At 36.6% G+C, this 26,502-nt stretch overlaps 1 protein-coding gene across 3 annotated transcripts in view; it reads right to left on the bottom strand.

Moving 5' to 3' along the window:
- Positions 1 to 2,543: 2,543 nt before the first annotated feature.
- Positions 2,544 to 26,502, bottom strand: part of mettl15 (methyltransferase 15, mitochondrial 12S rRNA N4-cytidine) — a 61,197-nt gene continuing 37,238 nt past the window's right edge. For 2 of the 3 annotated variants that reach the window (XM_028014989.1, XM_028014992.1), the window contains 3 exons: positions 14,372 to 14,563; positions 11,071 to 11,249; positions 2,544 to 4,532 (listed from right to left, as the gene is read on the bottom strand). In XM_028014989.1, coding sequence (XP_027870790.1) covers positions 4,099 to 4,532; positions 11,071 to 11,249; positions 14,372 to 14,563 — 805 coding nt within the window. In that variant the 3' untranslated portion in view covers positions 2,544 to 4,098. The remainder of the gene's footprint in view (positions 4,533 to 11,070; positions 11,250 to 14,371; positions 14,564 to 26,502) is intronic. The other variant, XM_028014991.1, reaches the window with a different exon arrangement.

The following is a 26,502-nucleotide window of genomic DNA, read 5'->3' on the forward strand; positions in this document are numbered from 1 at the left end:
ACATCAACATATGCATTTCTATAAATACCGAAAAACTAAGTAATAAATAACAAAACTGAAGAAAGGACATTTTAAAAAGTATTTATAAAATGCAATACAAAAATGAAATTTCTGGTGAAGAATCAATAAGGACACCTCTTCATTAATTCTTACTTAAAATGGCTTAAATCAAACCCAAACATATCACATCAGATGGACATGATAAGAACATTATTACTCTGCCTTTTGAAACAGGTTTGCCCTCTCATGTTAAAAAGCTCTGAATAATTGGTAACACTTTATTTGACGGGTTGTGAATAAGACTGTCGTAACACCGTCATAAACATGACATAACACTTGTCATGAACATGATATAACACCGTCATAAACATGACATAACACCTGTCATGAACATGATATAACACCGTCATAAACATGACATAACACCTGTCATGAACATGACATAACACCTGTCATGAACATGAGTAAGTCTTCATGAATATTTATGACTGTTGTCATAAAGTTTCTTTCGGTAAATCATGATACTTTTAATACAAAGTTGACATTATTCAAAATGTCTTTGTTATGACAACTTAACATTAACCAAGAAATCATGATCTGACATAAATTTGTTATAAACGTAATACTGATTAAACTTTAGCTTTAATAACATAAAGCTATATAATCTTTTTTTAAAATAACGTGACTATAGGGCCAAAGAAATTGGCTTTACATTAAAATACATAACGGATCTCTTATTTCCTGGGGTCTCTAAACGCAACAAAACAATCTTGCTTCTTATTGGCCATTGTGATCGATCAGTGTCTTATGTGTAACTGGAGTAAATACAGAGAACAGCTGAGTTTGCATGCAAAGAGTCATAAACTACATAAAACTAAATCACAAATAAATTTGTTTTCTGCAGTTGAACATACTGTAATTTCACAACGTTACCGTTAGATTTTTTTTTGTCGATCCCACACACACAAAAAAAATTAAATTCAGAGAGATTCTCGTAGAGGTTTTGCTGAATAACTGGCATAAAAGAAGAAAACCTAAAGTGTGATTCACACCACACAGCACAACATTGTGCTGCGGTCATGACCAAGAACTGGACAGAATATGAATCAAATAACTCAACTAAAGTCCTACAAAACATTTTTGAAATGCCATCAGAAAGTCTGCAGATTTTATAACCAGGGCCAGTTTCAAAACTGGAAGAATGTTTAGCTGTACTGAGTAAATAAATAAATGAAGGATGAATCGAGACTGATTCGCCATTCTGTATCCTGGCATCTATCTTGACATATTGAGAAGATGTACAGCTATGTGAACATTATTTCTGTAATTAAATCAAAAAGGTGAAAATTATGATATAAAGACCAATTTTCTACACACCGACTTATTTTAGATGCATATTTGTTATTATTGCTTATAGGTAATAAATGCCCCAAAATTGAGTTTTTCAAAGCAAAAAAAAAATTAATTGGTTTTAATGTTCTATGTATACGTTCATGTACTGTATAATTTTTTACATAATACACTGTTGAGGCTCAGTTTGTGACCCATAGTGGTGCAGAGGAGGCTCGGGAAGCCCGGGCTGCTTTTAACAGCCTTCATCTCGTCTCATCTTTGTCCCAATAATACTTAATAGCTTCATTGTGGGGTTTTACACTGTGAGATAACGGGCATTAAAACAGGTATATTGCTACTTTTGTCAGTGTGGGAAATACTAAATCTTGATTGAAAATCCAATTAACATTTCTATGTCTGTAGACGGAGGCACTTAACAAAAAGGATCAACACCAGCAACACTGAAATCATTACCTCCTGTGGAAAACTGGATTTTGAAAGTTACACTTTTCATAATATACTGAAAGTTGTTGAAGGATAAATTCTTGTTTGTTTTAGCTATTGTGTCTGTTATAGAGCTTCATTCTCACAGCTTTTTGAAGCTCAGCAAACACTTTACTTCTGTGAAGAAAGAAAAAGATCAAATGTCCTGACATATCCCGGGTTTTACATCCACAGGTGCCACCAGGAAGGGGCGTAGAAAACTCCCAATACAGCTTATTTTCAAAGTAGATTAAACTACAGGATATAAATTTAGATGCACTTGAGTATTACTTGCACCACTTAGTTTCCAAGGTAACTGCCAGGGTATATTTAGAGAGCACAAAACTGAGAAAGAAGAAAAAAATTGTTAATAATCTTGATGAAGCAATTACAATTAGCCAAACTTAAATAGTAAAGATCAAAACGCCTCATCTGCTTACAGTTGAAGGTGAGAGAATGCTCAAGAACAACCACCCAGCTCATTCAGCACCACTTCTGACACTTGCGTCATTCAGTATTTAGTGGCGTTACTAATTCATATGGTGCAGTAGAGGTTGCACTTGAGCTACTCATCAAGGGAGGTTCAGGGAAAATACAGACGTCAATGAAAAAAAAAAATTCTGTGCTGGTTTTACATATTAAGCTTCTGGGCAGCAACAACTTCAGGTGCCATCATACATAGCTTGAACGTGTTGTAAACAAGCACAATTGTTGTCTGGACAATGAGATAGCTTTTTGACATTTTTATTTTGAGCTGTTAGGTAACAAAAACAACAACCAAGTCCTTATTTGACAATTATTATAATGACAGTTTAAGGACATAACAGAAAAAGTCTGCTCCTACATTGTAAAACCTCATTTTTTTGGCTTTTCTTGGGACCTTTTAAAGATATTACAAACAATAAAAATTTCAATAGAAAAGAAAGAATAGAAACTGGCAACATCCTCAATTTTGTTCATATTGCTCAGACAAATAAACTGTTGGGCTCACCTACACCAAAAAGCCTGGAAGTCAGACATCTTTGCTGTCTTGAAGTCGAAAACAACTTTAAAACATGATGCTCTAGTCAAAAACAGTCTCAGAAAAAGAATACTATCAAAAGACACATTTGAACAGAGGTTAAGAACTTTTACTTAAATATGAAAACTAATTAATGAATGAAATCAAACCAGGATGATGAGGAAAAATCTGTCAACTTGGGCAGCATTATCACCAAATCATCTACTATAAAAACAAAAATGGCATTGGGTAGTTTATCTCAACCAAATCTTTTCCAAAATAAACTGCTTGGTTTGCAAAAGCTACTTCCATTTCCACAAACGAATCTCAGACTCATAAAAAAAAGCTTTGCAACGCAGCTCTTTGCTGGGCCACACACATGAAACTAAAGATTTCATTGGTAGCAGGAGACAGATTTGTGAAGACCAACAAACTAAAATGTTGAAGCCTCCATGTTTAGAAATTTAGAGTGAAGAGAACATTCATCCTGTTTTGATAAAATTGTGCGTTATCAATTAAAAATTGTCAAATGAGAAATGATTTAATGACACAAGGTTACTGCTTCTTAACTTCAGTGTCAACAGTAACATTGCAAATTCTGACCGGTCACAAAAACTTTAACTAATTTTAAAAATGGAGTTTGTGATGTTAATTATTACGATTATTGTATCTTTTATGATAGCCAACTTGTGTTTATAAAAAAAAAATTAAAACTGTAACACTATTGAAAAGTACTGATCCGTTGTCAGAATACCAATCAGCTTTGGACTTGGGACATTTTTAGGTCGTCTTTTCTTAAACCCTGTTGCTGCTGTTCACTAATAGCGCCACTGCAGACGTGCAAAGTGATGCACTCTAATGAAAAGACATACATCTTCTGCAAAGAGTCTGCTGAATAATGTACAATTACAGTGAAGCTTAACATAAGAATGTTTGTATCAAATAAATACAAAAACATAATGAACTGACAGTGAAATATCTTTGAAGGAATTTTGCAAGAATCAGGTTTTGGTTTATATTCCTTTTCTTAAAAAACTAGATTACAAAGATGAAGCATGTTGTTGCCTGGCATTAATTCTCACTTGATGCAAAAGCTCAGATACTGTCACCTTTTTTTCTGTTACCAAATGGTCCGAAAGCTGTTACACATTTCAGTTCAAAGACAAACCACTTCACTGCTTCACTAGGCAACAAACTCAGATATGTGTGCAGTATTGTGTTCATAGTAAAAAATGAAATTTACATTATGAAATACAAGTTTTTTTTCCATGATCGTTTGAAAGTTACTGCCGTAGAGCTATCCGGAGTTTAGCAGATCGTCCACGAGGATTCTCTCTCACGTCGTCTTTTTCTGGACTGACCACTTTTCTTTTCACAGGAAACCAGTAAGAACTTTTGTTACATTCACTGTCCTCATCCACCAGTTTTTTCTTTCTGCTACCTTGCTTGTTTTGGCTAAAGTGGTATTGATCCAAGTTAGACAAGTCATGCCCCTGCAGGAAACGTTTGACCAGTCTGTCCTCCAACGAATGAAATGTGATCACGCAGAGCCTTCCTCCAGGTTTCAGCGCTGACTGGGCCACGCAGAGCCCCGTGTGCAATTCATTCAACTCATCATTCACAAAGATCCGCAGGGCCTGGAACGTCTTAGTTGCAATGTGGGCACGACGTTGAAGACGGTCTTTACGTGCGTAGACAACGCCTGGAGGAAAAGCTCCTAAAAAAATAATAATAAAATAATAATAAAACAGTCAAAGTAAGTCCATTTGGTATCAGATGGATGTGAGGAGTTTGAAGGATTTTCTTAGTGATGTAATTTATGACCAATTTAATCAGTTAACAAGACATACCAAGTATTTGGGAATCACTTTGTTGGTGTAAATTTTTTGTTTTCTATTATGCATTAAAAAAGATTCTGTCTCAAAGGTCAAATATTAGCATATTTCTGAGCAAAGAAATATTAAGATCTTGAAAGTACAGAAACAGTTAAACCACAATCAGCCTTTTTCCATTACATTTCAAAACAGACAAGTAATTTTAAAACACACTTTTCTGATAGAAACACAATCTTTGAATGACGTTCTTCAGACCAGATATACACTACTGTGTATATCTTGTTTCTTTCAATGGCTGCAAACAGATTCTTTTCTTTTAAAAAAAACTTTCTAAAGGATATATTTTAAATGTGTAGCTGCTTACTGGAAAAACAAAAAAGGATACAGTAAGCATTTCTGCTGCAAAGATTCTGCAGGACAAGAGAGTGAGCATCATAAGAGGAAACAGGCACAGAATATCTTTCCTGACCCTCCAACAACAGCCTCTCTCTTGGATTCTTTGGTCCATGATTATGACCATAAAGGATTCTTTAAGAGAAGGAATAACCAAAATGTGTGTTACAGGTACAATGTTACGCTTATAGAGCATAATCAAAGCGTAAACAGCCAGACCACTGAAGCATTTGAGAGTGTCAAACTCTTATAAGTAGCCTAAAACAGAGACTTACTAGAGACTTGCACAATTACTACATCACTCACGAATAAAATGGAAGTGCAGAAGCCCATGCGTCAGAGTAGCTAAAGCAACACTCCTGGTTAAAACTGTAGCAGAAATGATCTGAAAGGTTGTTTTTTTTTCACAAGCAATCTATCATCATTGTTATGAATAACAAGCAAACAGGACTAGTCACAAACCATTTTAAAAACCCTCCACAGGTTGCAATGTTACTGAAAATGTTACTCCTAACTCTGCCTAAGTTTTATCTTCCAAACATAATATCAATGCATTGCTCTGCAACATTTCGCTGTGCTAGTGCAATGAGCTACAAGCCCAAACACAACACAAAAGGGAAAGTCTGAAAAGTGATGGAATACGCCTTTTAATTATTTTTCATAGATTAAACTGATTAAAGCAGAACTAACAGGCTATATGTAGCACATGTAGCCTGCCTTTTTAGTGCCCAAAAATCCCAATTTACTTTAAGTGTCTGTTTTATGTTGACACAACATTTTATTCTTTAAGTTAAGGGGTCTCTTTTGTGCTTAAATCATTCAAAGGCTATTGGTAAATGGCCAAAGACAGGAAAGAGAAGATTTGATTGTTCTGCAGAGACTTGTTATTCCAAAACAAGTTCATGTCCAAAGAAAGCTTTGAAAGACCCTCAGGGAGTCTTGGAAACTATTGCTCAAGAGCATTTAAAAAAAAATTACAAAACAATCTGGCTCTTTTGAAACAAAATATAAAGAAAGGACAGATGGGTAAATACGTTTGCTCAGTACTGTATGTACATCATTCTTTCACTAAAGAAACAACACAAATAACAGCTTGATTTATATCATTAACACAAGACTGATCTGTTCCGAGAAAATACGTCACAGCGATAAAAAAACAGCTTATTAAAGGATATAAACAAGCCAAAGTTAGGAGTGAAGAGGGAGCTGCAGTTGGACTGAGCGGCAGGTCCATTAGAGGCACTGTGTGGAGCAGATGGAGGGTGGAGATGGTGTTGTTATTGCTTATGTGTCACTAATTATGTGTCACTGTCACATTCAAGTTAAACTGTAGAATAATATAATTTGTCCTCCTGTTCGCAACAAAAAAAATGTAAAGATGTAAAGAATTTTGCAGTTTTTACCTCCAACTAAAACCATCACAGGAAGGAGATGTTTTATAAGTTTTGAAGTCAAAACTAAAGAAAATAAGACATTTGTAAAGTTAATCTTGACCAACCCATGACAACTACACATAGAAAACAAAAGAACAATTAGGCACTTACACAGATCCAAAGAGATAGAGCAACAAATAGAGAAGTGAGTGATGTGGCATTTCTCTCCTGCACTGAACAGTCCAAGGTGTGACTCACGATGTAATCAATACAATGCCTGCACAGCAAGGACCAGCTCTGGTCTAGCTTAACCAAGCCAGGCACTCTTTCTCTAATTCACCTTTGAAAGGTTCTGCAGGCAGCTCTATGGAGGTAGGAAGAGATTACAAAAAGAGGAAATCTGCTGGTTAAGGATGAACCAAAACACTTTGAGTGTGCAACACGGACCTGCAGAATAAACCTCACACAGCTCTGTTTGTACAGGTTTAGGCCTGTAGATGGTCGGAATAGTTAATGTTTTGACCAAGCCACAAAAAGGAATGTGTTCTTAGATGCTACAGTAGTATATATAAAAATATGATTTATTTTTTCTGTCTTTGAAAATGAATTAAAATTGGCTCTTCTCAAAATTAAATCACGTAAAGACAAATGCATTTTCTTAAATCTATTTTTTAATCAACAGATATTAATTAATTAGTCCAGCTGGTAACATAAAGCAAGATTTTGGCATAAACCAAATTCAGCATTGGAGGAAACAAACATTTTTACCAACTGTGAAACATAAATGTACATGTGTCTTAGTTTGGGGATACTAAGCTGCAAAAGGGCCTAGCTAGCTCACCATCATAGAATCCACCATAAATATGTATAAACACATAGCAGAACTAAATCCTTTAACCCAAAACATATAATTAAATCCACCAAGAGTTGGGTGAAAATTAAGGAAGCATTAGTCCTGGGCAAAGTCAAAGTCCAGATTTTGATCTCACTGAAATGCAGTTGAGTAACTTGCAACAAGCTGTCCATGCACACTCATCATATTCAATAAAATAGTATATGCATTTAAATAAGTTTTGCTTGTCAGATTAAAAGTACCTTATGAAAATAACCATTATTAAACATGCTATTCATCAAATCAATATTTCTGTAGAAATGCTTTTCTTAAGTGCTCTGTTCCCATAAGAGGTAAGCGGAAAATCATCATAGTTAAAATGATTTGAAAACATCAGTCTGGGTGAAATTAATCTATTTTGTGCGTTTCTCTGAGCAAACAAATGAACAGAAACAGCATTACCTTCAAATTCACCTGGAAGCAAAAGTTAGCAGGCTAATATGATTGAACAAATTCATAATCAGCACCAAACAAAAGGCTTTCTGGAGTAGCCCAACTAACTGTCATTTTCAAAATGATTTCAAATATTTGCAGTGCATCTATACACCAATTTAACTTAACTAAGATTTCATTTAAAAAGTGTGGTAAAATATCCAGTTCGAATGAAATCTGGAGTTTGTTTATGAATTCACCCTAACTTCAGTAGAGGTGTATGTATATATTTGAATTTGCAAGTTGTTTATATCTCTTATTTTACATGGTGGAAAAGTATGGTTTTAAAAAATTCATGAAAAGCACAAAATTGTTTACATTTATACTAATGCTGAGCATAAACTTGCTCTGTAGTACAGCCTTTGTGCTTGTGTGCAAAGAAAATAGTTTCTATATGTTAGAAAGATCAGAATAAAGAAGCAAACAAAGCTACTAGTCTGAAATGTGTGGAGGACAAAGGCAGGTCAATACCATCAGCCCATTGCTGATAAGACTCTGTTGGAGGCTTTGGCACCAGCATGTCTGTATGTATATCATTCATCATCCCCTTGCCGTGAGCCACTGGTTCTGTGGAAAATAACCATATTTGTCTAAAATGTTCCTATTTCTTCCTTTTTACATGCTCTGATGATGTTAGGATAAGGCAGATGTGTGCTTTATTGCACACTAAAGGTTGATTTGTAATAATACAGAAGCACAACACCACTTCCTTTGAAATCTTCAGTTTGAAATTTGGCAGGATGTTATAGTATTAGCAAATTATATCAAGCACAACATTTACACTTAAAATTCATGTTGCTCAGAGGAAGAAAAACATAAAAACACTACCATGCCAGTCATTTTCTTAGTAACTGCCTCATTCAAAATTAATAGACGTGTCCATAGGTTTGACTGACAGAATTTATACCACAGATAAATCATTGGAAACCTCCTGAGGTCTGGAACTGCTCTCCTGCCAGCGTCTGGAATCATTAACTGTCCAAAAAAAAGAAGATGTAATGCCAGTTTTTCTGCATCAGTGCATTATGTTGTAGGTCAAAGCCTAAGTAAGAATTTATAGAGACAGTAAAACAGAAAAGCAAGACCTAGTGTCTGAATTCACCTGCTCACTTTATTATGCTTGAATGAGCACATTCAAGAGTGAGTAATACTTTACGTGAATTTTTTAAGTTAACAAGGATGTTTTTTTTACATAAAAGAACATGAACAAAGCATGCATTCATTGAATAATGTGGATGCCAGAATGAAAACCATTGCTGCAAAGTGTTTACATGCTCAAAATATTCACTTGTTTATGCACTATGAACCTCATTAAATCACACCTCACGTTTTATGTTGTAATTTACATTTACAACTTGGACATGTTTAACAGTCTTGCTCTGACAGTGAAAGTTTTTACATGCATTTTTTTGAATAATTCAAACAATCAGAGAGACTTTAAACACAAACCACAGGTCTCGGTGCAGAACAAAATGGGCAGTATTTCCTTATGCCTACTGAATCAAGTAGTTTGTAAAACATGCTGTGCAGGTTTTTTGTTGTTGTTTTGGTTGTTGGTTTTTATAAGACGTTAGCCTTTTCTGCTCACTTTAAACTTATATTTAAAAGTTGAGAACTCCTGATTAGCTGAAAGCTTTGTTTTTTGTTGTCACTCATTGAATCAGCCACAGTAAGGGAGACACTTAAGATACTTCAGAAGAGATACTTTTTTGCCTGAGGAAAAACTCTTATGTCATAAATGTTTTTAAACTGGTTATGGTTCATTGCAACAAAGATAAAATTACTCCAAAAAAAGGTAGCCTGGTAAAAACCAACCCCTTGTTCTATGTTTTGCTTCATACAAAGGGTCTGGACCCTTGGCTATTGATAAATGTTTGCTTAATGGAGGGGTGGAAGTTTTAAATAATTGCATCTGATTTTACATTTTACCCAGTTTCTACCATTTGGTTGTAATGTATGTGCACCAACTCGACTATGAAGGAAGCTACACTATGAAGCTTACCAGAAATTGAATGCGCTGTAAACAACCATCCCCCATTTTACACGTAGAAGTGGGTTGAGGGTGGCAATGTGTGCACCTTGGGGTGAGGTTTTGGGGGTGAGTGGGTGTGTGGTGGTTGATGGTGATTGAGGTGAAATGAATATATAATGTAAATCTGAAAACATCTGAAAATCCCCCTGCAGATTTAGTGCAACACTCGGGAGGAATGTGGCAGATATCACGGTCGGACAGTGTGGAGGACGGGTGTTCCATCAGACCGTCAGTTCACAAAACCACACACACACAAAAAAAAAACTTGTAATGGCCAGACTATGCACTGGGTAAAAAACATGCTGGGTCCAAATGACCCCTTCTGTTTAGACAGTGCTAGGGTTAATTTCACAATTATATGGTAATCTGTGTTGCTCAATTCCAAAAAATACCGATAATAAAGGAACAATATTTGTGGTTGTATTGTGACATAATGTGAAAAAATTCAAGAGGCATGTATGCATTGGCAAACTGATAGAATATAATCAGAAGAGCAAGCGTTTATTGATAAATGATGGTGATATAAATTAATTTGCTCTCCAATGGAAAGTGTAACATATATATCACGTATACAGCTTCATGATTTGTTATGGGGTTGTAATGTTTTCCTAAAACCATCATTGTCACAGGTGGTCGAAGAGCTCCCCCTGGAACTTTCCTAAATCAAGATGTCTTGAATCGCTTCAAATAAACATCGATGTTAACTTGCCTCGCTCTTGAAAAGAGATCAAACAGCTGCTCTTACTCACACCTGTTCTCCCAGGGTGACACTGACGCATACGCCGCTCTGTTCAATAACTGCTGCAACGACACCTTGCATCTCAAATCCGGATTCATAAGGCTAAAGGGAAAAAATAAAAACAATCATTGAAGACAAATAGCTAAGCCCTTTTGTACGCACGAGTGTGTCAATTGTTTGGGGACATGTGGGTGTTTGGATGTTTGTCAGATGTATGTCTGCAAGTCAAAAAAAGGGTGGGCAAAAAGGAAACAAGGAAGCAGAGTGGGGAGAGAGAGATGGGCGACTGTATGCAAAATACTGTTTTCAAGGCATTAGCCACGTTTTGTTCCAGCCACCTCCATCTCCATCTCATCTTTCTCTCAAAAGAAGGTGTGGAATAAGGCGACTAAAACTGAAGCAGAAGAAGAAATGCTGATGGCCGAGATCACAGTCAGTATAATTTTCTTAGACATGCATGTCCCTCTGGGAAATAGCATTAATAACTCCACTCGTGTTTTATTTTCCCGTACAACCCCAAGAATCCTGCGGGGAATTAATCAGCGTAGAGTCTCACTACCTGCAACCACGCTGGCCAGCTGCTGTGTCCGGGTGATGGGGTTGACACGGCGCGCTTCCACAATGGCTGAAGCTATTTTCCTGGCGTGTCTTTCTTCCCCATATGCAGTGAGGATAGATGCAAGAGCCTGTTGATCTAAGGTATTCACAACGTCAGCAGCGCAGGGCATGTCAGGGTACCTACGCACAAAAAGAAGCCCAATTAAGCTCTTTGACGTCATGTCCTTGCTGACAGAGGCGAATCCTGACAACTCTGAGATACAGCTAAAAGCCTGCATAAGTGACAATTCTGAGCAAAATCATTGCAAGGCAGGAAAAAAGGGAAATGCAGCTTTAGCAACAGCTTGTGTTGAGGTTATGGGATTGATTTTCAGGTTATGCAAATGTTAAAAAACAAAGTAAATGCATTTCTAAGCATATTGCACTATTTTTGCAGATACATCTCCCATTTGTATGTAGTGTGCCTATATACTGAGGTCTATTACTGTTGTCCTGTATTTAGACCTCAGGAATCCTTATCTTTCCTAATTTATTTAATAATTATTAGGAGCATTACGTCAAAGAATGTTTAAAAAACTGCTCCATATTTTAAACGTAAAGTAACACATTGTATTAAGTAAGTGATTGGAATAACATTTGGTTTTGGTTATTTTGAAGGAAAGATGAATAAAAAATGTTGGTAGTTGGAGATGGGAAACCACCTGTGGCTTTCTATATCAAAAATGTATTTTGACCATCCAGTTCTCACAAACAAAAACAGAGCAAGTCCGAAAAAGACGTAGAGGACTGGGCTTAGCTTTACTTGTATTCTCACCACTGAAATTATTCACATCCCTTTCAGATTTAGATTTCAAATAGCCTTTTATTTAAGAAGATAATAAAATATAGGATTTGAAGTAGTATCAACGTTTCGAGTGCTGGAGCCACAGCCCGAACTTGAATCTGATTGAAAATCTGTAAAGGGAATTAAAGAATCAAATGATCAAAATACCAGTGGAGATATAAGAAGCTCTGGTCAGCAGTAAACGGAAGAATTTTATTGCAGTGATGCCAATAAAGATTTTTCTATTACTTAATGAAAAGTGTCAGTAATTTTTTAAATGGGAAGTTTTAATACAATGTAAATAAAAATAGTTTTTTTGTGCATTTTTTATTGAAAGTCCTTTGCATTGTTTTATCATATTTCGAGTGATGCCGATCTCAAACGTCTTAATTTAGCAAAACGGGAAGTGCTTTTATGTTGATATTTTCAGCCAGAAGTATCCTTAATCCATAATTTTGTAACTAGTGACATTTATGCCATTACTGTAAAACTAAAGCATAAACATGAGCAAATTGTTATGAGCCACTTACAGGCCATAATCTACAGTACGTCAAGTCTAAACCTAATCTGAAGTTTGTAATTTTTGTGAGTTAAGTGTAACTCAAATCAGAGTCTTAAACTCAGGTCACCATCTCAGAGTACCACTCATACCCCTGTCAGTTCAAACCAGGAAACCAAGGGTAAAATCTCATACACATTCATCAAAACAATTCTACATAGGAAAAACATTGCCTTGTCTGATGAGTCTTGATTTTAGTTGCATTCAGATGTTAGGTTCAGGATTTGGTATAAAATTACATGAAAACAAGGATTTATCCTGCCCTGTATTAACAGGTCCAGGTTGATGGAGGCGGTTTAATGATGTGACGGATATGTTCTGGATACACTTGGGGCTTCTCTTAAATGACTGTGCATCATTTAAACACCGTAGCTAACCTCAGTATTTTTGGTGACCAAGTCCATCCCTTTAAGACCTCAGTGTGCAGATTCACTGATCGTTTCCGCCAGCAAGAGCATGTAGGATTTCATACAGTTTTTTTAAGATTATAGTAAGCTCACTGTACTTCAGATCTCAACCCTATATAGAGCACATTTTGAATGTGGTAGAACAGCAGAATCCTACTGTGGACGTAAAGTGGACAAGTCTGCATCAAATAAGTAATGCTATAATGCCAATTTGGACTAAATTTGACCGACATTTTTTTATTAAGACAGTTTTGGTGGCAAAAGAGGGTCCTAACGCAGTACTAACCAAGTGTACCTAATAAAGTGGCTGCTTAGCGTTTCCAGAACTTAAAGGCTGGTAAATTATGAATAGTATCTATGTGGCATTGTCTGTGTTATATATAGTAGGAATAACATATTTATTCCACTATGACATTTAGGTGCGGTTCCAAGAGCAGTTCCTCTCTACCTCCATTAAAATGTGCTGAACAGCTGTCAACTTGTTCAGCAGATCTAAGAGTCCAGCTTTGTGACTCTTAGATCTGACACAACACCACAGAGCCGTACAGTACAATATCCTCCTATGGAGTCCATGATAACTCAGGAATATCTTTTATATCTCTGTAGGAAATGAAAAACGTAAGGCATTACTAGTCAATTACACATTTTCCAGTTTCTATTTCTTTCAGATAAGTTCATGTAATGAGCTGGACTTGAAACATCTGCCGAATGCAAAAGCAATATATTCACATTTAAAGAGGCTACACTGTGCCTCTCTAACCCTACTTTAACAGTAGCTGAATATTATGTCCTTTTGTAGATAAAGATCTTTAAAATTCAGACTTTTTAGAAAAAGATACTTGCATATAATAAGTATGTGCAGCTCTGGAAAAAATAAGAAACCGCTGCACTGAACCCCATTGAAAACGTCATGGTTATTCTCCCAATTACTGATTTCTGAACTCTTCCTGAGTTAAAACATCAGTATTGTTTTTTTTCTAAATGAATATGAACTTATTTTCTTTGCATTATTTGATGTCTGAAAACACTGCATCTGTTTTGTTATTTTGACCATTTCTCATTTTGTGCCAATAAATACTAAATTTTTGCTTGGAATTTCGGAAACATGTTGTCAGTAGTTTATAAAAAAAACAATGTTCATTTTACTCAAACATATACCGATGAAAAGAGAAACTGATCATTTTAAGTGGCCTCTTCATTTTTCCAGAGCTGTATATGTGGCATAAACATATGTATGCATACATGTACATCATATGTAGATGTTGCATATACATACCTACATGTATATGCAACACATCACTGAATAAATGGATTGTTTATACTTACCATTTTAAACAGTAAATGAAGTTATTAAATCAAATAGGATATAAAAGGAATAATTTATAGATTTATTGTAAGTCCATTTAACTTCACTAAAAGGTCCTTGCATCAGTGAACAATCTTAAGGTTCTACCTGCTCTGATAATCCAGCAGCTCCAAAAGTAACCACTGCTTCATGTGGCAAATGTCCTACCTCTCTCCATCCATTCTCATATCCAAGGGTCCATCCTTGCTGAGGGAGAAGCCTCTCTCTGCCTGATCCATCTGCATGGAGGAACAGCCTGCGTCCAACAGGACAGCATCAATGCTGCCTGACTTAATGTTCATGTTAGACAGCAAGGCTTCAAGCTCACTGAACCGGCCGAGCAGCGGTTTCACACGACCACTGGTGGAGGATTGAAGGGAGAACAATAATTAGTTATTTGCGATGCAATGCTTTTAGCTTAATTTACATTTACTTTTCAGGTATGTATCATGTTTATTTGAATGAGTTTGACTTAATCATGTTTCTAATCTTATTCTCTCATCAAGTAATTCATTTTAAAGTCACAGTAAAGGCACTCAAAAGCAAATTTGCAGAGGTCTGGATCCTGGATCCTTTTAGGATCCAGGGCATCCTAGAAGGATCCTACCTCTACTTGGGAGATTAATCCCTTCACCAAGTTCTGGGTTAGTCCCTTGGCCATAGCTCAGTCCATTATATATGGAAGATCTCTAAAACAACCACAAGGACTTGTACAAAAATTGCACCTGAATACTAGAAATTCTTACCCTATGTCTAAATCAGAAATAGGGTGAGGCACTAATCGATCTATTAATTTTCTGTCCATTATCATCACACATGATCAAAGACCAAGATGCCTCCTCCACTTGAGGAAGAAACTGACTCTCAACCCGGAGAGTACTATCCTTTCCGAATAATTGCCCCTGTAGTGTTACCTTAAAAATGTCTACAAGGTTGTTTTATTGTCAAAGCATGAACTGCACATCTATTTTCTTCTATCCCCGTCTATATCTACATCTATTAAAGAAAACACAATGGCCAATATTTTAGGCGCTCAGCGACACCAAAACAATTCAGATGGATAAATAACAGTCCAAGGTGGCGAAAAAAAAAAAAAAAAAAGATTTTATTCAATTAGAGTTTGAACCTTCCCTTTGAATGTAACAGGACACTTTATCATGGCTTGTTAAATCTGATGTCTGACCATTCTTTGAAGCAACTAGCAACCTGCGCACATACACTGAGTCACTGCTCTCGACACACAAAACTCCATCTGGAAGAAAAAAGCTTGTAGATTTAGTTGATGCCTACCATGTGTAAGCAAGACCACAATGAGCATTCAAAACAACCTCCAGTTTTGTAAATGCTCTCTCTTTCATTCTACAAGAATGGGTTGGTTTATAAGGTACACATTAACAAATTGTAACCCATGTGTTTCTACTCATTATTTAACATAAAAAGAAATGCCTAAAATGTCTATCTTGCAGACACTGGATCTTGCTTTCACCTTCAATCTGTCAGCTGGAGATTATTTCAATTAATGTTTCCAGATAACAATGACACTTTAATACACTACATTCGTAGACATTTATTGCAATTAAAACATTTGGAATAAACTCCCTTTTTACCTTCAACTCTTTTCTATAAGACAAACAGCCCCCTGGGATATTAAAAACTATGCTTAAATTTAACTCAATCTTAACATTTTATGTATATTTCAATGACTCCACCTCTCTTAAGATTAACTATGGGCATTGAAGAAAAGAACACAAGCTGGCAGGTCCTTTATTTCAAAACCCACAGAAGATAAAATGGCAAGGGAGCATCTCACCCACGCTACTGGGGCCTTCCATTGCTTTGCTGCTGTTATTCACCATCTCTCATTATAAAACGCGGCCCTCTAAGCCTTTTCTGGTAAGAGCTTAGAAATGTTTTATTGTATCACTTTTACATTTTATTTAGCCTGGATTTTGTCTGGAGAGTATTTATGTTGACAGTTGGAGGTCAAGTTGTCCTGCACTGATCATGACTCTGCTGTTTCTTTGAAGCTTGTTTCTAAATTTATCCTGCTGTTTGGTGCAGTAGACATAGCATACAAACAAGATACAGGATGAAGAAAATTTGGCAAAGTTACAGTAACAATTTGACAAAATTTCTCTAGAAAAAAACCCCAATTCTACTTATTATCCTACAGTTGTGGTCAAAGTTTACATACACTCATAGAATTGTATTTAACATTAATTTGGTTATGCTAGTGATTTATTTCAACCTTTCCTTTGTGTCAAATAATTGCTCAACATGCAACTAAAATATATTTTTTAGAAATAAGAATTGGGTGAACATGTTTAAATTAACTGTGGTTATTCTCTCAACAACAGCATTGAAATTATGCCCACAGGCATATATATTTATACTTTAACCTACATTTTTATGAAATATGACCTGAAAGTTCTCCAACACCTTTTATCGTGCCATAGTCAAAGCTCATTCAATTCTCATTACTGATCATAATTCTGTGAAGGGAGTAGTTTATTTAGGAGGAAAGGGATTTGTATTACAGAACACACTAGATAACCCAGTACTCATGCCGTCTTGCTCCAGAAGTTGGAACAAGGATCCAACTTCTGTGTTCCTGTAGCAAGAAGGGAAGCCAATGGAACATGACAACGCTTGTGTTCAGCAGCCATGTTAGCATTAACAGCACAAGCCAATACCAATGGATTTTTCTGAATTTTGTGTATTTAAAGATTAAGAGAACCATTTCACAAAACACGTGTTGTACAGAATCATGTGTCTCACTTATTTAACAAATGCCATCCACCACTTAATTCTACAACTTTCACAACATTTAGTCTACTTACTGCATCTGTTTGAATCGATTTTTTGGAAATTCAATTTCAAATTACGCATCTAACACAGCATTAGAACAATAAGAAAGTCTGAAACTATGTGGATATCTATGAGGAGAACTACACATGTTGGAAAAAATCTTTTGGAACCATTTTAATACCACACCACAACTATGCTGTTGTACCAGCACTTTACCAATGTGTGCAGTGGTGCCTAAAGTCGGTCGGGTATCCTACATGTTTTAGTTCTCTCCTTGGTGGCAGTAACAACCTTTGGATCCAGGTGCATTAAACCAAGGAGAGAAAAAAAAAACAAGATGCCGGCCCTCGAGGACCAACTTTGAGCACCAGTGGTGTAGAGGTAGGTCCAATTGTCTACCTTAAACAAAAACTAAATTGGTTAGGATATTCATGAAGAACCTGGTGCAGAGCTGGCATGAACTCAGAGAACTAGTGACATTGTGAACAGAGTGGTCACCAAGTAAAAGGCCTCTACTCTAAAAGGGACACCTTCAATTTCAGCTAAAATTTGCAGCTGGGAAAATGAACAAAAAAATAAATATATATTTTTTTTGTTCAAAAAAACATCCCCCCCCATTAGAGCTTCTCATTGACCTTAGTGTAACTTTTATGTAGCTTCATCCTTGAAATCAAATGCATTCCTTATTAGGATTCAGTTTACTTTATAAACAAAACTAAATTAAGTAAGATTAGAAGATGAATATTCCATTCACTGGAGCACAAAAAAGGAGGAATAAGATCCATCAGCCAGAGTTTCCATACATTTTTTAAATTATATAATAGGACATAAAAAGACATTAAATGGTACATTTTTTCTTTAAAGAATTTGCAGATATTGCTAAAAGACATCTCACTGCAGTGATGTTTTTTCTATATTGACATAAGTGGGTTAAAAGGTGGTTAAAAGGTGTTGACAGTCCAACATAGGGCAATCAGAGAAATCTATTTACAATGTTGAATCGCCAGAAACCTAATATATTTGTCTTTGGAAGGTTTTAAGGTTACAAATAAATGCTTCAGCTTCTATTCAGCCAAAAGGCTTGTCTGACCTACCTTTCATCATCTGTTCTACTCTGTGAATGGCCTCCAGGTCCTGTTGCAGCCAAACATGCGAACAAAAGGCCAAAGTTTTGCAACTGCACAAATTGTGTCCGTCTGTCATAGATGATCTTAGATAAAGCTCTCATTCAAAAGGCGGCACAAAACTGACAAACATAAATCAGGAACAATGATGTATGCTTTGAGAAAACGTTACATGAAGACATTCTCCGTTAGCAACATCACATAGATAAGGAGACACAAATTACCTAAGTCAATTCCTCGTAAAATAGCAATATAAAAGCAATAACAACTTCTTTTACAGCAGTAAAACAAGCTTATCAGCAATTTTTCAGCACCTATTGGACTTTGGTGCAAAACTGTAGGATGATGAGTCAAACGCTGGGGCGAACGCTTGGGAGCAGCTGACTCAAAAATAGTTTGAACACGAGCGTGAGAACATTGGCAAGATCCTACAACCATGCACATTTTACAAAGTCTAGGCAGCAGAAACACATACCAAACATCAATGCCAATTCAAACTTTAAGGACAAGCAAAGAGAAATACAATAGTTCAAATAGAATTACTCCAGAGCTCACTAACAAAGTGGCAATCCTGATCATGTAATTAAGTGGAGCCTTATGTGACCTTGCGATAGATTCCTGTCATATGCAGATAGTTGTTGCAAAGTATATCTATTGATGACATAACTCTAAGCCAACAGGGGTCATCTTAGCACAAATGCATGAATGATGAAGGCTGTCCACCACATAGTGATTCTGCAATGCCGATTATGTTCAGTCCAGAAAAAAATTATTTTGGTCTCGCTTACTTGTCAAAAAGGAACAATGGTGATTTGCAATTTATGTGCCAGTAGTATGTGTCCAGGACACTGGTGGCAATAAATGTGCAGTATCTACATTCTACCCACAGAGTTCACAAGTGTTATTTTGATACATGCAGGTGTATTTATAACCCTGCACTGCTGCCGGCAGTGAGTGTGACGTCAGCTTTTGTAACCTGGAAACAGGTTACAAACACAACATCCCTAAAGGATGTATGGCAGTCACTGAAGATTTTAACCACACCTCCTCTCATTTCTGTGCTTCAGAGTTTTCAAATAGTTTGTCAACTCCACAACTAAGGGGGGAAAAAAAGAGAGATACAGCATCATATATGCAAATCTTTGAGTTTGTTTATTTTAGGTATGTTATATAAGTCATCATGACCAAGTTTGTGAAAGACTAACTAAACATTTGTGTGGAGAAAATAATCTATGCCTAGCCAGAGAAATACTTCCATGCTAAAACTTTATGGATTGCCAACAATCTGTAAAAAATACCATGAAGAATATGTGAGGTAGTTGTTTTTATAAGTATGTAAAAACAATGTAAAGCACAGGTACAACAAAATGTTATAGATGAAGGTCCAGCAGAATTAGGAGAAGGATTTAAAAAGTTTGAGAGGTTTCAAAAGAATGTATATACGATTTAATTACAGTCAATATATTCAGTAGGAGTGTTAGCAACACTGAAGGGCTTATTTCCCTTGTTGCTGACTGTCTGTACTCCTAGCCAATTGAACATCCTTATCTGAAGAGCTGAGTTAAGGAAGACAATGGAGGTTAGCTTCTGTGGTAGTGCCAACATCGTTTCCACTAATCATATTCATACGCATTAAGGTCTATTTGGTGTTGAACTACAAAAATAGGCAACTATGAGTTTTTGGAGGGTGTGTCAAATATTTGTAGATTTCAGCTATTGTTACTGTGGTGCCTAACTTATTTGAATATCAGAGTACACTGTATATCATCAGGCAATGTTCACAGACCTGAACACAGGAAAATACTGATGAGAAGACAGTCTGCAACTTTTTTGACATTTAAAAAAGTTATTTTATTCTATTGAAGTCTCACATTATCACTGGTAGTCTTTTATTAGCTTCTACAAAACCCTGAAAGGTCCATCACTGGAACATGCAATGTGAGCCTCCACTATAGATAACAAACATTCCTTCTAATACACACTGTGATTTCTTTTACATGTTTCCAAAAGCATTGAAAGTATTTAAAAATATGCAAAACAGTTATGTAACATTTGTAAATTATTAATTTCTTTATGGGGTTTAGACACAGAGTTGGAGATATAAATGCCTTATGTAAGGTCTTATATTATTAAAAAGGACAGGTTTTAGTGGTGTATGTGCTGAAGTTCAAGTGTGGGCTCATAATTGCTTAACAGATCCGAGTTATCTTTTATTTAGCATCGACAACAATGACATCAGAAATACTCTTTTAGTTATAGTGTCGTATCAGTAGATTGGACTAATAAGTTGTACAAATTTTATTTATAGTTGCCTGTCAGTTGTGAAAAACGTTGCCCAATAAACCACATTACTGAAAAATACTAAGTGTTAATGAGAAAAAAAAGATTGTTTAAATAAAATGGCAAAAAAACATGATTTCTCCTCAGCATCTATATGCATTTTTGTCATTCAGAATAGTCTGACAGTTGTTTGATAAAATGCTCCAAATCCCAATATCTTGCTTAAGCTTCCTCTAACCACATTATAGGGTTAACAACCATCTTCAGACCCAAACTAAATGAAATGCATTTCCAAAACAGCAAAATGTTAGCCTAATAATAGCTCTTGATCTCAAATTTTAACTTTATTAATCCAATCTTGAGTACTATTTCAGAAAAAAAAAAATAATTTTGCATTGTAATTCTAGGTAAGAGAACTCTGAAAGACATCAAGATCTATTGCAGCAACCTTGATTTGAGCTATGTTCATTCAAGATGATGGAGCCTCTTTACAAATCAAGCCTGCAATATTCCCTTGTGTTGACCTCCTCAGTTTCTTTACCTGCATCACTGAAGCCTAAGACAAGATGCTGATTGATTGCTTTCAGCAGGGGAGAAGTGATGAAAATATCTACAGTGAGTGAAGAAAAAAGGAGAGGGATAAAAACAGAAGCTTGTCTTTTGTTAAGTTTTCTTTTTCTTTTTTACTAAAAGAGACTTGCTTGCTTCAGGTGATTTATTAGTTGTGGTAAATAAATAGCTGGTACATTCTTTGAACCAGTCATTCTTTTATCAATCTATCAATTTATCTATTTTTAAATGCATTCTGGTGGTTTGTCAGAATAAAAGCCCCAATAGCGTCCAGCTGTTTTTATGTATTTTTTTATTTTAAAAAATTTTCACCAGCTGGGTCGGGGACTACAGATGGAAATTAGCAATTAGCGCTACAACCTGCTAAAGTGCATCTTTCCTCTTGTGGTTATTGTATGTTGTGCATTGTCCCTGTTTTAAATAAATAAATTGTAAAATAAATTCTCAATCTTTTGAAGTCTCAGTGTTTCCATGAATGACTGGATGTAGTGTGAAGCGCTTTGGGGTCCTCTGCACTTGATGAAGCGCTAAAGAGGTCATTTACCATTTGAAAAAAGCCTTTGAGCAGAGGTTAAACACACTTTTCATTAAGACTACTTTTCTATATCATTATTTTTTTCATTAGTCTGTTGTAATATTCTAATTCTAAATGTAATTTTTTCATTCTAAATTATCATAATTGAAAGAAACGAAGACTTAAAAACATCTGTTTCTGTGTCTTTTTAATAATATTCTAATATACTGAATCTTCATCACCATGTACGTACACATATAAGTATGGGGTGTATAGCCCGGACATCAGGTTGTGTTGCAAGGCTGCCATTCATCCTGACAATTTTAACTCTAAAACATAATTTTGTCTGGATGTATGGACCAAAATTCGACCAAGCTACTGTGAGAAATGTGTGGGAAGATATCTCGATTTCTTAATGTTTGTTTAATATGTCTGTGACTGGTATTAAAAAAGACAGGTTTGAATTTGTAAGTCCCTTTGGAAAATAAGAATACACCCATTATTGCTGCCATATGGAATAAACAAGGACAACACAGAAACATTTGGAAAAAGTCTTGTGAGCAAACATCAGGCAGTGTATTACCAAAATGGTTGCAATCATTTTCTAAAGTGCTTATACCTGCTATGTGAGTTTTTCTTTTGAGCTAATCCGATTTACTTTAGATAAATTTGAGCGTGTTCATTCCGAGTCAAGCGCGTGCGTCATTAATGGAGGGGAAAAAGCCATCGTCAATGAAGCCTTGATACTATGATTCACCATGGCAATGGGTAAATAAAGACCAGCAATGCAGACTGTGGCATTTTTATACTTTTCCCTAAAAGTAAAGATGTGGGAAAAGGACTTAATTAGTAACAATTTTATTTAAATGTATCTTAGCCTTCTGCTATCAAACAAATCCTCTTTTACATTACATTTACTGTTTGTCACTGCAGATGAACATACAAGCGACTTCTCTGACCAGTTCTGAATTAGGTAGTGATCAACACAATGATTAAAAGGAAAATGTTTAGGTGTGGGGGGGACGACTGGATAATCTAACAGATGCGTTTCTTTCCATGAGTCACTGTGTTCCACACAAGCACAATATATAGATTTCATTATGGGCTGAAAATGAATCACCTTACACTGATGGCAGATTCATTTTAAATGTGGATATGCTAAAGTCCTTGGATAACAAACCGATTTCTAAGTCTTTCCAGGTCAGCAGTCTCTAATTATATTTGCTAGTACATCACAGATGTTGAATATGGAAGAACCACAGTGTTATTTCTGTTGGACCTCAACGCAACATTTGGCACTGTTGACCATGACATATTATTGAAGAGAATATAGAGTACTTCACTGGTTCAAATCTTATGTACATAGGGGCGTCTTTGTGCCAATTGGTAAGTTCAGAGCAGACACATGTGGTGCATCCTAAGGGTCAATCCTGCATCCACTACTATTTCATAGCTACATGCTCCCACTAGCTCAGATTACAACAAGTAAAAATATTAGTTAACATAACGAACCAGATGATACACACTTCTGCAATGCTTTGTCACCAAGTGACTCCAAACCCACCCAGGCACTGAACAGTTGCTCAAAGCAAAATCAACCGTACCTTTCTCCAGCTGAACAGAAACAAAACTGAAGTTATTATCTTTGGATCTACAGAGAATCGGTGTAGAATCAGCAGCTTTAGCTTTTACAGCTAGAAACAAGTGACCAGGCCTGAAATCTAGGTGGTGATGGACTCAGACCTGAACCTTCAGTGTCACATAAAGACAGTTACAAAGTCTGCCTTTTATCGCCTGAAGAACGTTTCTAGGATTAAAGGACTAATGTCCCAGCAAGATCAAGAGAAACTCACCCATGTGTTTATCTCTAGTAAAATTGATTGCTGCCACAGTGTTCTCACAGGTCAAAAAATTAGACAGCAACAGGTGATTTTATTGCTTGCCTTCTACTAAAACGAGGAAAACAAAGCACATCTCCCCAGCTCAGAAGGTGAGCTACTGGTTTCCTGTAGTTCAGAGAATAGGCTTTCCTGAGTGTCTCAAGTCTTCCACCATCATCCCTGTACCGAAGAAGAGGTCCATCACCAGCCTGAACGATTACCGGCCCGTCGCTCTGACCCCGGTGATCATGAAGTGCTTTGAGAGGATTCTTCTGAGGTACATCAGAGACTTCATCCCCGCAAACCTGGACAGCCTTCAGTTCGCCTACAGAGCGAACCGGTCAACAGAGGATGCTGTCTCCATCACTCTGCACACAGCCCTGACCCATCTGCAGCATCCCAACACCTACGTCAGGATGCTATTTGTAGACTTCAGCTCAGCATTTAATACCGTCATCCCAGACAAGCTGGTGCTGAAGCTACTCGAGGTGGGGCTGCCCGCTTCACTGTGCCACTGGATCAGAGACTTCCTCACCAACAGGCCTCAGGTGGTGAGAATAAGTGGCTCAACATCGTCCCCACTGGTCCTCAACACAGGCACGCCGCAGGGCTGTGTGCTCAGCCCAGCTCTCTTCACCCTGTTTACACACGACTGCGTGGCCATCCACCCCACCAACACAGTCGTGAAGTACGCGGACGACACAACAGTAGTGGGTCTCATTTCAGACAACAACGAGACCCACTACAGAGAGGAGATTCTGCAGCTCACTCAGTGGTGTTCAGCCAACAACTTGGTGCTGAACACAGGGAAGACCAAGGAGGTCATTGTGGATTACAGAAGGTCCAGGAGGACGGCTCACACTCCCCTTCTCATAGATGGAGAAGTGGTGGAACGTGTGGACAACATCAAGTTCCTGGGCCTCCACATCACTTCTGACCTCTCCTGGAACACAAACACCTCCCACCTGGTGAAGAAAGCACAACAAAGGCTCTTCTTCCTCAGGAAACTGAGACGGGCTGGACTTTCCTCACGGCTGCTCGTAAACTTTTACAGGGCGATGATCGAGAGCATCCTCTGCCTCAACATGACTGTGTGGTATGGTAGCTGCACAGCATTGGAGAGGAAACAACTGACACGGGTGGTGAGAACAGCACAAGGCATTGTGGGATGCCCCCTCCCAGACCTGGACTCCATTTACACAGACCGGGTCAAGAAGAGAGCTGGATCCATAGCGATGGATTCCAGCCACCTGGGCCACAGACTGTTTGTGCCGCTGCCATCAGGCAAGCGGTACAGGAATATACGGACTACAACAAATAGACTGAGAAACAGTTTCTTCCCCACAGCCGTCAGAGCCATTACTCCCTGCCGCCCCCCCCTCCCACACATATCATAACCTCGCAGTCACACATACATATCCCCCACCCCCACACAGCCATATTGTTCTGCACTTTGCACTGTCGCATCATCTGTACTTTGCCATAATTGGACCTGCTGCTACTTCTTTGGTGTGGTTGAGTGCTTTTAGTTAATTTAGTTGTATATATTGTTATTATTATTATTGTGTGTTTGCTTATTTATACTGTATATATTTGACCTTTTGCACGGGAGCTGCAATGGAAATTTTGTTGAATTCTGTTCAATGACAATAAATGCTATCTATCTATCTATCTATCTATCTATCTATCTATCTATCTATCTATCTATCTATCTTTAAACATACTCCCATGAGCTTAGAAATCACTGAATGGCTTAGCACCAAAATACATGAAAATTGTGTTTCAGACCACTCAGATCTTCTGGTTCCAGTCTACTCTGCTTCCCCCAGACTCAGAACTAAACATAGATAAGTAGCAATCAACTTTTATGCTCCACTAAGCTGGACCAAACTTCCAGAAAATTTCAAAACAGCCAAAAAAAATGTAGTTATTTTAACTTAAAACCACCTGTTTAGAGTTGAATTTTAAAAAAAGAAAAACTGGAACATTGATTAATATATATGATGATGATTCTTGATGATTATCATTACTTATTTTATAACCGATTACGGTATTATATTTTTATTATGAAAAACATTTTCATCTATAAAGAAACATGACTTTATTTAATATTCAGATGAATACAGACACAGTGATGGATACATACATTTTAGCTTGTTTTTTAAAAGGAGCTTTAAGTATTCAACCTCAGTTAACAACAGCAAGAGTAACCTCAAACTAGAACTGAGCAAATGATTGAAAAAATTTAAATAATTAGCCTCAAGCACTTTGTGTGCAGTTTGACCATAGAATAAGATTTTCCTTTGTGACATACTCTTTATGGGAGCCATGGTTTATTAAAACACTACATCTCAAAAAAACATTGTAAAAAAAAAAAAAGAGCCATTATGTTGATTCAATAGTCACACACATTGTGTTTCTCCACATATCGACTTTGAAAATCCTGGTCTTTATTGTCAAAGTATTTCTCTGCGGCTTCTTTATGTTTTTCGATGATTAGGAAAGTCGTTGGGCTGCATTTATTTTTGTGTCCAGAATAACCATTCTCCAGCAAGAAAAACATTAGAAGCCACTAAAATAATTTTTAAAAAAATTTCTGGATGGCGCATAAAACACTGGATGCAGATCTGATAGAGAGCTATTAGCACATTATTTTCTAAAGTTGTATTAAATATCAAACTTCTGATGAAGATATGCAGTTCACAGTAAAGCAAAATCACAAAGTTTTATATCCAAGGCAGAGTGAACAATCTTTGAAGTTAAAATTGGGAGAGGATGGAGAGTAAAAGGCAGGAATTTTTCAATATTTCACTGAAAGAGTGATAAACTTTTTAAACTCCAGATCTAAATCATTCAGTGAGTCAAATGTTTCTAAAAGCCACAAGAATATTTTTTTCTGTTTTACACAAAACGTTAATCCCTTACACAAGAATAGTGCATCTTTTAAAACACCTTAAGTAAGACGTACTAAGAGAACAAACAATAGAAATGATAGTAAACTACTACAATTTACTTTTGATGCATTAAAGAATCCAGTTCCAATGATGACTGATGGACACAGTAAATAATTAATCAGTGTGTGCGGCAATATGTATAATTGAAAATTCAATGTTTGTCAATTCA

The sequence above is a fragment of the Xiphophorus couchianus genome, chromosome 4 (assembly GCF_001444195.1).
Source record: "Xiphophorus couchianus chromosome 4, X_couchianus-1.0, whole genome shotgun sequence".
NCBI lineage: Eukaryota > Metazoa > Chordata > Actinopteri > Cyprinodontiformes > Poeciliidae > Xiphophorus > Xiphophorus couchianus.